A 12,735-nucleotide genomic window follows, 5' to 3' on the forward strand; every position below is an offset into this window, starting at 1 on the left:
AATTGGCGATCGGGCGGAGAATCCTTTTTTACGATGGAATCGTGGGAGGCGCCTGTTTTCGGATGCTCCGGCCACTCCAAAATGGCGTCATCAAGGAACACGCCGCACCCCGTTGGGACGGCCTCAGGGCATTACCTGAAGACCCTCCCCGATGCACACCCCAGATGGGCCAAGTTCCTGACCGCGCGGTTGACTCACGGTATCAGCGGTCAGGAACCCGGCGTGGCGACTGCAGACTGTGTCCAGCGCCGCCAACAGTCGGGTGGGAGCAGTGCTGCTGGCCGGGGGTCTTCGGTGAGGGCCGAGGAGACTGGGTGGGGGTGGTCCGTGGTTGGCGAGGGGTTGTCCAGTGAGCCACTATCTGGCAGGTCAGGTCCGCGCACGGCCAGCGCCATGTTGTACAACGCGACCGCTGCAGGTCGTCATCGTGCGCATTTGTGGCCCCAGACCCAGCAATTCTCCAGGTGTTTATATCGGGAAGGCCGTGCGTTTTACGTGGCTCGGCTGCTAGCCCCTCACCGGTCGGAGAATCGGGGCTGGGGCCGCTTCGATGTTTCCCATGTAAAACGGCACGGATCCTCCGGACATGGCCTGGAAATCAGAGATTCCAGCCCCATTTTCTTTCAGAAGGTAATTAGTCTTTGGAATTCTCTGCCCCGGTGGAGGCCTCCGCAATTCACCGCCTCCGATGGGCCGAGTGGAGGCTGGGTCATTGAATTTATTCAAGGCAGTGAGACAGATTTGTTAAGGTTTGACATTTTAGAAAACAACGCGACAAAATTACAAAAATAATACATCGCATGTAAGTAAAGAAGAAAAACGACTCGACCGACATGAATACAGAGGGAGACAGGAGAACAACAGTGTGACTGACTCAGTACTATCATAGAATCACAGAATTTCTACTGTAGAAATCCCACATCCAACCGCCTGCCACAACGCACCCCTCCAGCCCCAAACACCCCTGCCAACTGGCCACCACTCACCGGGGGACCACCCAGAGCCACACCCACGGCGGCCCCCAGCGAGGCCAGTGCCAGTCAATGGTTCTCCTGGCAGCAGGGATGGGCGCTAGGACCGGGTCACCGACGGGGCAGGGGTGAGGGGATGGAAGGGGCGACACGCGGGGCCAGAGTCCGCATTGCCAACTGGTGCCACCGTGTAGACCTTCGAGCTTGGTTGGGCATGACAGCATGCACCATGCTACATGTTGGCCTTTCAACCCCTGCAGACAATACCATTTGGTGATCCACCAGCAATGGGATCCGCTCTGGTGATGGGCAGCAGCAGAACGGCCAGCAGCGAAAGGGCCTGCGGGCGAACGGGCTGCAGAGGGGCAGGAGGCAGCCGCACAGGCTGGAGGGCCAGCCGCACAACAGGCCGAGGCAGGTGAGCTGCTCCTGTGTACCGGCAGCGCCTGTCATTCGGGCAGCTGCCAGACCGTGCATGCCTTCAGAGACTCCGGCTGAGTGGAGAGACAGTGCGGCACATCTGCCAGATGGTGGCACACCTGGCACCGCAGTGATAAGGGGGAGGACACCTGCTCCCGGAGACCGTCGAAGTGATGGTCGCCCTGAACGTCTATGCAACGGGATCCTTCCAGTTGCTGAGTGGGGACCTGTCCAAGATCTCACAGAGCTCGGTGCACAGGTGCATCCACCCTATGTGCCCAGACGGATCAATACATCCATTTCCATGTGGACCGATCCCACCAGGTTGCCCGGGCAACGGGGTTCCCTGCCATCGCCGGGATGACCCGGGTCCAGGGGGCAATCAACTGGATGCGTGTCCCCCTACGGGCACCGGCGGATAACAAGCCACTGTACACAAACCGAAAGGGGTCCCACTCAATGAACGTACAGCTGGTCTCTGACCATCAGCTACACATCGTACATCTCTGCGCCCGATACCCAGTCAGTGGGCACGACTCCTTCATCCAGGCACACTCAGAGATCCCTGACATGTTCGAGGGGCACCCACCCCGGCTGAGGGGTTGGCTCCTGGGCGATAGGGGTTACCTGCTGCGGCCATGGCTGATGACACCTAGCCGAAGGCCACAGACCGACATGGGACCCGCTACAATGATGCCCATGCAGCAGTGTGATCGAGCGGTGCTTCGACATCCTGAAGATGCGCTCAGGTACCTGGACCGCTCTGGAGGGGCCCTCCAGTATGGTGCTGAGGGGGTCGCCCGCATCATGGTGGCCTGCTGCATCCTCCACAACATCGCACTGCAGAGGGGCGATGTGCTGGAGGAGGAGGGTGAGGAGGAAGGGCAGGCCTCGTCCGATGAGGAAGGTGTGGGGGAGGGGGACGATGAGCAGGACATGGGGCCTGGGCAGGCAGGGGAGGCCACACAACGTTATTACCAGGACCAACGCGCAAGGGACGCTCTGATCGCCTCCAGGTTCACCGGCTAGGAGAGAGGGGGTGGAGAGGAGGGTGGTGCTGTACATGTCCCAGACCTACACCTTCACCTCCCACACCGCCAAACCACCCACTTGCACACCCCTCCATTATACATACTTGCAGCGCATGGAACGGGGGTGCACGCGGAGCCATCCCCTGTGGTTCCCCTGTCGCGTGGCGCAAACCTGGAGGTCCACTCTGGCCTCAACCAGGGTCTGCATTTACGCAGCCATGGAGCACAGGGAGTGGACCATCTCCGTCTGGGACTGCACTACATCACACTGCAACTGCGCTGCCACCATGTGGGTCTGTGCCACATCAGCTCGTGACTGCCAGCTCCCTTTGGGACTGGGACATGTCCCTCTGGACTGGGACATGACCCTCGAGGACTGGACCACCCTGCCCAGTGTCTGCGCCATGCTGCTGATGTTCCCAGCCATGGCCTGCTGTGACTGGGCCATGCTGAGTAGCGGCACTGCCATTTCCAGGTGGCTCTGACACATGGCTGTCTGTGAGAGGACAGCCCTGTCCTGGGCCTTGGCCCCCGGCTGCACAGAATGCCCCAGGCCTTGGACACGCTAATCCATAGCCAAAACCGTCGCCCCCATTGCCTCCACCGCGGATGCCACCCGTGCGGTTTTGGCCTTGGTGGCACCCATGACCGGCATCACCCCCTGCTCTTGCACATGGTTGGACTCCTCCAGCTATGCCTGCAGGTGCTGGAACACCGGCCGTCATCCCCTCCCATAGTCCCTGGCTGCCTGACTGCATCTGCACTGTGGGTGGGACTGGGATGGTCCAGAAGCCCGGGAGCCGTCTGGACGGCAGCTGGTTCCTGGGCCAGCCTGCCCTCCGACCCTCTGGCCCATCGGCTGCTCCTACCTCCACCTGCTGTGCCGGATGGGATGTGAGGTGCTCACCAGATAGTGTCCCAGGAGCCTCGTCACTTATGTGCCCAACCGAGGTGATAGTCTCTGGGATGGTGGAGGGTGTTGGAGACAGCTGTGACGGAAAGTCCGTGTCCTCCTCCAACCCGAACTCCGGAGCGCCCTGATTCTCGCGCGGAGGGCTGGTGTCTCCCCGTCAGTGCTCGGCTGTCTGGGGGCACCGGCTCTGGCACTGGCTGGGGACGGGGTGCTCTGGACCAGCCCCATCTCCGGCAGATCCTGTAAGACACAAGACAACATGTATGATTAGACATCGGGCAGGGGGGGGTGGGGTCGAGGGGTGGCTTAGCGGTGGAGCGTGCAGATTGTGTGAGGGTGAGGGGGGTGAGGGGTGGTGTGGGGGTGACCGCACTTCACCCCAGCAACCTCCCATTCCTCTGGTCCACCAACCATGTCCAGTGCCCTCTGCTCGGGCATGGTGAGGGGTCGCAGGCATGATGAGGGGCCGCAGGTCTGGTGGCCCCCCTCCGGACTTCTCCGGCTTTCTCCTGAGCGGGTAAACACACACAATGACACCCTGCAGCCCAGGGATTGGCTAGATGGTGGCCTCAGTGGCCAGGGCATCTGGCCATGGCAGCTGGCATGTGGGGCAGGGTGGGGGTTTGACTGTCCCCCGGGGGGAGGGGCCGGGTTACGGGTGTGGGGGGGCGGGGTTAGTGGAGGTTGTGGGGTTTCTTCTGGCACAGATATGGCCAGTCTGGACAACACTGCCCACGGCACTGACCGCCTCTGCCACCTACGCCCTGGCACAGCGAATGGCGACGCCTGGCGGCCAGCCACCCGGGCCGGAGCACAGGGTCATCCGCCTCTCCTCCACGGTGTCCAGGAGGGTGTCCAGCTCAGCACCCCTGAACTATGGCGCTGCTCTCTGTCGTGCCAGCTTGTTGATTGGGGCGGTGTGTGTGGGGGGATGGATTGTGTGTGAGCCTCACATGCGCCAATCACGGTCCCAGTGAATCCGGCGCCGTTTTGCATGGAATTGATTGCGTTCCACGTGGCGACAGTGCTGGCCCATTTAGAGTTGCTGATTCGGCGCCGCTGTTGCGCCGTTTTTTCTGTAGTAAAACACCCGTTCCCATGTCGTTGTCGGCATTTAGTCTCAGAAACGGAGAATCCCGGCCAGGATCAGCAAACATGCCTGGGCTAACAAGCCCCCGGGATCTAATGGCCCCGCTGAGGAGGATTCCAACGAATGAAGAACCTTCACTTCCATCATGCCACCACTCTCACACCCAGGTGACAACAGTCCAGGCCCTGGCCAGGAGAGGGGCTGATTCGGCCCCTCTCAGCCACCTCCAACCCCTCATGGTGAGCATCACGAATCGGATAACATAGGGCCAGTGGTCAGAGGGGCCCAACCAACCCCAGACGCTGAAGCCCTGATATGTTTTGCTCATTCGAATCTGACCCGGGAAAGTACTCTTTTGAATGCTTATGTCCCTCTAACATTCTCCCAGGGATCCCTCACCATGCCTCAATGTGAGCTGTAAAGACCTGCACCACCGAGCTGAGATCCTCATCCAGAACAACATTCTCAATGGTGGCCATCACCCGGGTGCAACAACGCCGCGGAGGAGAAAGCCCGTTCGCCAGCATCAACGCCACTGCAATCTGGGCCCCACCACGACCAACTCCGACCGCCACGGTCAAACAAGGATGCTTTACAACTTAACTCAACTCCCCTTTGTAAAACACCAATCCGGATCCGTCAGGGACACAGCGCAAGCCATTTATCCCAGGAAAAAGACAAATATAAAATGTGCACCGGGATAAAGTAAAGGATTACAAGGTGAGCAGAACCAGAGCTCACATCACGTGATTCCCCCAGGCAGATTTTTCATAGACAAGAGAGTCAAGCGTTATGGGGTCAGACTGTAGGAGTTGAGACACATCCAGGTCAGCCATGACCTTATTGATTGATGGATCAGACTCAAAAGGCTGAATGGCCTACTCCTGACCCCAAGTCCCGTTTCTATAACTACCGTGTTATATGTTCTTATCCTCCAAAATCAAGCATGTTGAGGTGTGACGGATTTAGGTTATTCCGGACCTGATAATACTTTCTTGCTAACCTGCTTTTCACAGTAACTTCATTGAAGCCTACTTGTGACAATAAGCGATTATTATGATTATGATTTCGGTTAAGCCACCAAAAGAGGGAAATCTGTTTTCCTGCTAAGACTCAGAATAGATCTCACGAAGGGAGAATGCTTTTCCGGGCCTCAGGCTGTTAAACAAGGGGCGGGATTCTCTCACCCCGGGGCCGGGTCGGCGAATCGGCAGGACCGGCGCGAATCGCGCCACGCCGCCCCAACGGCGGTCCACCGATTCTCCGGAGAGCGGAGAGTCGGCGGAATTGGCGCCGGTGCGGTCGGCACGGCGCCAGTCGGGGACTGCTCTACGGGGTCCCCCGCCGCGATTCCCGGCCCGGGATGGGCCGAGTGGCCACGCCACAAAAGCCGAGTCCCGCCAGCGGCGTTCACACCTGCTCTTAGCCGGCGGGACCTCAGCATGGATGCATCCGGGGGCGGCCTGGTGAGGGGGTCTGACCCTTGGGGGGGGGGGGGGGGGGGGGGGGGGGGGGCTCCGCTGTGGCCTGGTCCACGATCGGGGCCTACCGATCGGCAGGCCGGCCTCTCGGGCTGGGGGTCTCTTTTGTTCCACCCCAGCACCAGCAGCCCTACGCCATGTTGCGTCGGGGCCGGCGTGGAGAAGGGAGGCACTGCGCATGTGCGCGTTGGCGCCGGTGCCACTGCGCATCCGCAGACCCACAGCGCCCATCTGGCGCTGGGGATCGGCAGCTGGAGCAGCGTGGATCGCTCCAGTGCTGTGCTGGCCCCCTGTAGGGGTCAGAATTTCTGCTCCTGAGGGTATGTTGATGCTGTAGAGAAACGCGATGGCGTTTAAAACGACGTCAACACTCAGGATCACAGAATCCCGCCCAGGATCTCAGTTACTTTTTATGGGAAAAGTTCAGATGCGTCACTCATAACTAAATCGTTACCTGTCATCGTGGGTCCTAGTTATTTAAGACTTCCTAAATGAGTGTCTAGGATTTTAAACTTTGAGTGTAAGTCTACACAGTGTAATTTTTAATAAAAGTATTTTTATTGTAAAATATTCTCAATTGATACATACAGAATTGCAGAGTTAAAAATATAAATTGATTAACAGTCTTTAGTTATCTGTTAAGAATATAAAACCGTTAACAGCCCTTTGTTATCTGCGAACAAACTAACCTCTTAAGAGAATGATATATCTAAAACATGGAAAATCCTAAAGTATCACATATCAATTTCCAATACATTTCTAAGACGATTAGTAGAAACATACTCACAAAACCATGATGGTCTTTGTTTGACGAGGCAAGCTTCAGAACAGAGCTTTGACCCACACTCCGGCAGGGGAGTGGGAAGGTACCTCCCTGCCAAACTGCCCCTCTTTTTATGCATAAATTCTCCCATTTAGTCAAGGATTTTTCCTTAAATCTTATCACTTATTATTGGTTAATTGCCAATAGCCAAATGGCTAATTTGAAGTGTTATCAACAATATGTGTTTTAATGATCTTCGTGTCTGCATGAATGTCAGGTGTCTTAAGATATATGGGTGAAGAGGGACTTGTATGAGAGATCTGCCTATTTTCAATGTGTCATGTTTCTTAGATGTATAGATTGTCAAACAGACACTTCTTTGAGGGTGTTTATCTCAAAAGAGTCAAAGTGTCAAAAGAGATATAGCTAAGGAAGGATTTGTTGTTTTAGTTTATCTAAAGAATGTTCCTGTCTCAGGCTTGGGTAATATAATTGTAGGGGGGTGATTTAGAGAAGTTATGGTGTGTCAATTCAAGGATTTCTCTATCCTGTATTTATTTGGAACGTCTTAATGACCCTAAGGGTCAGTTAAAGTTTATTTCACCAGATGGTGACTTTTGAACTATTCTACTTTGAATTAAGATACTTGATGTATTAATTTCTGCAGTTTGTATTCCGAATTCTGCAGTGAACGTGATATCCATCACAGAGGGGAGAGGTGTGGGCAGAGTGGTAATGTAACTGGGCTAGTAACCCCGCGGTGCAGGCAAATGCTCTGGGGACATTGATTCTATGAAGGATCAGGAGGCCCGAGAAGGTAAATTCAAATGAAGTTTAATTCAACAACAAAGCAAAAGGCCGTAACATGGCTTACAGTCCAAAGATCCCAACCTGGACTATCAGACACGCCGGTTACCATTGGGGCCGACTTTTATGAGGTGCTTTGAACGAGCCCCGGTTAATGGGCCTCCACCCACTAGTGGGCGAACCCGTCTTCCATGAGTGCCACAGGGAGATCAAAAGTGGTGCCCCCGGTGGGTCTCATGAGGCTATTACAGATTCAAATCCCACCATGGCCGCCTGTGGAGCTAAAATTCATTTACTCAAAAGAAAATCTGGAATTGAGAGCTAATCTCGATAATGGTGACCATGAAATTATCGTCCACGGTCTTAATCCACTAATGTCCTTTCCGGGAGGAAATCTACCATCATTACCTGTTGTGGCCTACATATGACTACGGGGGGGAACGGGATCTAAAAGTCGCGTCGGGCCCAACTTGACCTGGGATGCAGCCGGCAAATCCCTTGAGCGGCCTGTTGCGAGAGTTACCCAGCTGTGGGCAGACCTAAATTTAAATATTTAAGTGCGCAGTTAGGCATACTTAAATATGTTTCCACCAGAGCTAACAAGCCCCCGGGAGCTAACGGCCTCGCCAAGGAGACCTCAGCCATGTGCCGTTTATCACTGGTCTCCACAAATAGGGACAAGAGGGAACAGTGGGGAGTCTCGCAGGCGATTGGAGGCCCCCGGGTGGTCAGCCTCTGGGCGTGGTGGTATCCTGGCACTGCTGATGCCACCTTGGGACTGTCAGCCTGGCACCCTAGCAGTACCACCCATGCAGTGCCACTGGGTGCCAGGCTGGCAGTGCCAGTGTCCCCTGGTGGCACTGTGAGGTGGCACTGTGAGGCTGGCAGTGACAAGGTGGCATTGTGCCCATGCTGAAGGTGGCCATGGGTGTGGCCTTCCCTTATGAGGTGGAGTACGGGGGATTGACGGCCCCCCCCATCAGGTAAGTTGGGACGGAGTTGGGGTGGTCCAGAGGTCGGGGTAGGAGGTCATGAGATCCGAGCACCATTTAAAATTATCGCCCCGGTTTCTTCCTGCACCCACGAGTGGAGCTCCACAGTGCAGGCACTTCCTGACCGAGGCCAGAAAAAATAACAGAGTCCTGTTCGATAGTGCGTCATTCAATGTGCTACAAGCACCGGGAAACACCCCGCTAAACCTGCCCACAACGGGACTCTGTTTTTCTTTTGTTCAATCGCGCCGTAAATCTACAATAATGTGGTTGATTCTCAACCACACTCTGCAATGGCAGTGCAAGCAGCTCAAGGTCAACTAGGGATGGTACCAAAAATGCTGGCCTTGCCAGAAATGCCCACATCCCATGAAATAATAAGAAGTAAATGATTCCTGCCACAATGTCACCAACAAACGGCACGGTGGTATAGTGGTTAGCACTGTTGCCTCAGAGTGCCATGGACCCGGGTTCAATTCCGGCCTTGGGTGACTGTCTGGAGCTTGCACGTTCTCCCCGTGTGTGCGTGGGTTTCCTCTGGGTGCTCCGGTTTCCTCCCACAGTCCAAAGATGTGCAAGTTAGGTGGATTGGCCATGAGAAAATTTGCTGTTAGTGCCCAAGGAAGTGCAGGTTAGGCGGGGTTGCGGGGTTAGGGCAGGGGAGTGGGCATGTGTTGGGTGCTCATATAGTGGGTCAGTGCAAACTTGATGGGCCGAATGGCTTCCTTCTGCGCTGTAGGGTTCTATGATTCTAAGCATTTCATTATCCATCTTTGGAAAGATTGAAGCTTTAGTCATGTGAATCCATCCACTTCCGATCATGGGAGGATCCTATTGTTATTTCTGTGGATTATGCTATTGCATAGTTAGATATTGAACATTGCCAAAACATTGGCTGCTAATGAAACACACAAGCATCTCTACACCTGAGAGACTATCCAAAGCAGAATTTCAAACTTGTATCTTGATGCAATTCAATTTTAAAGGTTGCTGAACCATATCTGGAAATTTTAAAACTGAGATTTGAACCTTTTCTTTTACATTGAGAGTTGATGCTTCAATCTGCAAATTGTCCCAACTCTCAGCTTTAATTTGGTGTTAATTGATCCTCTTTGCATCTCAAGTAAAACAACGAGAAGTGATCTTTCTTACAATCTTCTCATCCAAATAAATCATATTTGCCTTAAATGTTTAAAAATGACCACCAATAGATCAAAGCACTGACTGATTTCCCTGTAGGTAAAGAGGATCAAAGATTCTTTTCCTTGAATTTTTAAGACAAGTAAACAGGGAAGAAATTCCATCTGTCATTCCCATTATTTAAATATTCATACGGATCCACCTTTCCCAGGGTTCAGGTACAGTGGATGTTTTTAAACAGAAACAGCTGGTTGAGATTTTCCTGAGAGAAAATTGCTTCTGTTCCGCCCGCAGAACATCAGTGAAAGGTCATCCCCCAGGTGTGCCCTAATCCCAAGTTTCTGATGGTGGAGTGTGAGTAACACTGGTGAGGTTCACCGTCCCCCATTGGGAGCCTCAGCCCTGTTGGTGCAGATTATTTTCTTGATGGACCCGCACAGAGCTGACAAGCTGCAGCCGCATAGAGACTATACACACCCCACACACACATCGATCAGGGCCGAAAAGATGGCACTGGTTGTGCTGTACCGCGTCCATGTGCAACCCAACCCCACAGCCCACCTCCTGGCCACCCCCAACTCCTCCCCCCAGCCCTGGCAGAAGCCCCCCCCCCGGCCAACTGCACGACTGTCGGCCAAGTATGGCGGTGCTGGGCACTGTCCGTACGCCCTCTGCCTCCGCAGCCACCATGCCAGGTTCACGAGTTTTGAGAGCACACGTGGACCGTGCCGTCGGGAACTCGGCCCATCGGAGGCGGAGCAGCGCTAATGAGATGCGAACGCGGTTGCAACTACGCGCGGCATGCATCGCAATGACACAGTTTTCAAGGAAGTGGAGCATCATGATTTTGGCACGATTTTGGCGTCGGGGGCTATTCTCCGCCCAATCGCACGCCCCGATTTCGGCGTCGGCCAATGGAGAATCCCACCCCTCATGTATTTTCCGCGTTTTTTTTCACACCCAGCTTCCAGAATTTTTTGTTTGAATTTTACACCTGGATTCTCCCTGTTAAGACAGCACTTGAAAGCAGGACACAAAATCCCGGTGGGAACGCAGCCAGGCTGCCACGGCAGCACCACAGGCGATGACAGGGGCTGACAGCAACACAGGAAGGTGAGTGGGAGGCATACTGGAGGGAGACGAGGTCAGTACAAGGCCCTCTTCTACATAGTGGTCCGCAGTGTGTCATTACATGATTGCCCCGGGAAGTGGCAATGAGTGGGATGGCCACAAAGAAAATCCCAACATACCTTCATTGCAGACAAGCATAGTCTCACTTTGAGCAGGAGTCACTGGGCAAAGGTCAGGGACACGAACTTCGCCATTTATTTCCTTCCCTTTATAACGATTGATGAGACTACTTGTGTCTCACTAACTAGCTGAGCTCAATTAACTAATTCAGAATTGAATGAAGATCGAACCCGATATGTTTTGGTGTGGATGATTTAATCCAAAATTTACTGCTGGGAATTCTATTCCCCCATGTTAGAATCCAACAACTTCTTAGACTCTAGGTGACTTACCTTGGCACAGCCCTCACTTGTCCAAGAGAATGTTTATTTGTGCTGATGAAGCTAATATGATAACTGAATCACATTTTATCAGGAATGACAGACACAGCCCTCACCTCCTTTGGCAGCAATGACTATTTCTTAATGCTGATCAACAGAAAGAACTTCGATACTCACCATGTAGATGGGGTAGAGCCCTCCAGCTCAAGGACAAACTTTGGCACACTGTGGACAATTTTTTAATCAGTTCTACGCCGCACATCTTTATATTGCTACCATTTGGCTTCGTAGAGTCTGCAAAGAAAGGGAGCAGAAGGCCGGTGGCCAGGATGAACACAAGGCCTTTCATTTCAAATCACAATTCTGAGTGCCTTGTTACTTCTTCCCTCCCTCTGACTTTTATGTTTGTCTGTTCCCTCACACTTTATAGCAATATTGCTTCTTCACTCTGACTCATTACCATTGTTTTTCATTAACTTTTGTCCCTTTTCCGAGTGACTTGGAAATTTCTTCAAAATCTCAAATCCACAATGTCCTAACCGAACATGACCACAACTCTTCTTTGATTAATGTTTACTCTAAGTAGGTGGTGTTTGTAATTAATATCTAACAGCACTTATGTAGGCCAATGGGAGGTGAACACGTGAACCTTCTGTTATACTGCAATACTGGGGACACGAGGAACGGATCTGTATTGTCGTGAATATTTTCTGACACCTAACATCGGCATTTCAAGTGTGTATTGTTGGCTATTGTATTCAATTAGATTAAAGATATTGGCCTAAATCTTTTGCCCATCACGGGGCACCCACTTGGCAGGTCCGAAGACAGGCGCAAAACACCCTCCTGGCCACGATCAGCCCAGAGCGCGATTTCCACCCTGGATGGCCAATTAACGGGCAGTCAGCGTGAATCAGGTTGGGTGAAAGCTTGTGCTCTGTCAGGGAAGGAGGGAAGAGGGCGAGGGCTGAGAAAAGGGAGGGTGTGGCCTAACGCTTCCAATGTGCGCCCTCAGGGGGAGAGTCACTGCCTCAGGGAGCTGCTAACCCATGAAAAATAAATAGCGATGGAAAAAGGATGACATGAGTGTCTGGGCAGCATAATCGCACACAAACATCAGTGCTCAGACACACTTGTTAATTTTATCTGAGCCCTGGCCTTTCATTCCGCCCTGGGTTGAGGTTTCGGAACATGTGTAGGCCGCTTTGCCGATCTGCCCTCCTGCAGGTGGGCAGCATAAAATTCTGGTCAATTGATGTTTAATTCATTTAAATTGGCTTCTGATCCTGGCACACTCACGCCGACTGAAATATTGTGAGAGTGCTCAATGCTGTCAGAACGTGCCCAGTACCTACTCGTACGGTTACACACGCTTTTGGGTTGGGTGTGCACCTGAACTTTGTACGGAGAATTTTGGTCTTTCCTTTCTTTGAAAAGTTGTTTTTCTTTCAATTTTAATCGCGTTGGTTTGGTTTAGTGTTTAAACTTGCACTATGCAGTTTATTGTGTGAAGTGAGTACAAAAACAAAGAATAAAGAACAATACAGCACAGGAACAGGCCCTTCGCCATTTGAGCAGACAGGGTGATGTTATTCTCTTATTTTTGTTCTCTATTT

The 12,735-nt window shown here is 53.0% G+C and overlaps 1 protein-coding gene across 1 annotated transcript in view; it reads right to left on the reverse strand.

Moving 5' to 3' along the window:
- LOC140430092 (uncharacterized) overlaps window positions 1-12,735 on the reverse strand; it is a 234,827-nt gene that overhangs the window by 188,341 nt on the left and 33,751 nt on the right. Inside the window, exon 2 of the mRNA XM_072517617.1 lies at window positions 11,297-11,413. Coding sequence (XP_072373718.1) covers window positions 11,297-11,413 — 117 coding nt within the window. The remainder of the gene's footprint in view (window positions 1-11,296; window positions 11,414-12,735) is intronic.

This window comes from Scyliorhinus torazame, chromosome 9 (genome assembly GCF_047496885.1).
Source record: "Scyliorhinus torazame isolate Kashiwa2021f chromosome 9, sScyTor2.1, whole genome shotgun sequence".
NCBI lineage: Eukaryota > Metazoa > Chordata > Chondrichthyes > Carcharhiniformes > Scyliorhinidae > Scyliorhinus > Scyliorhinus torazame.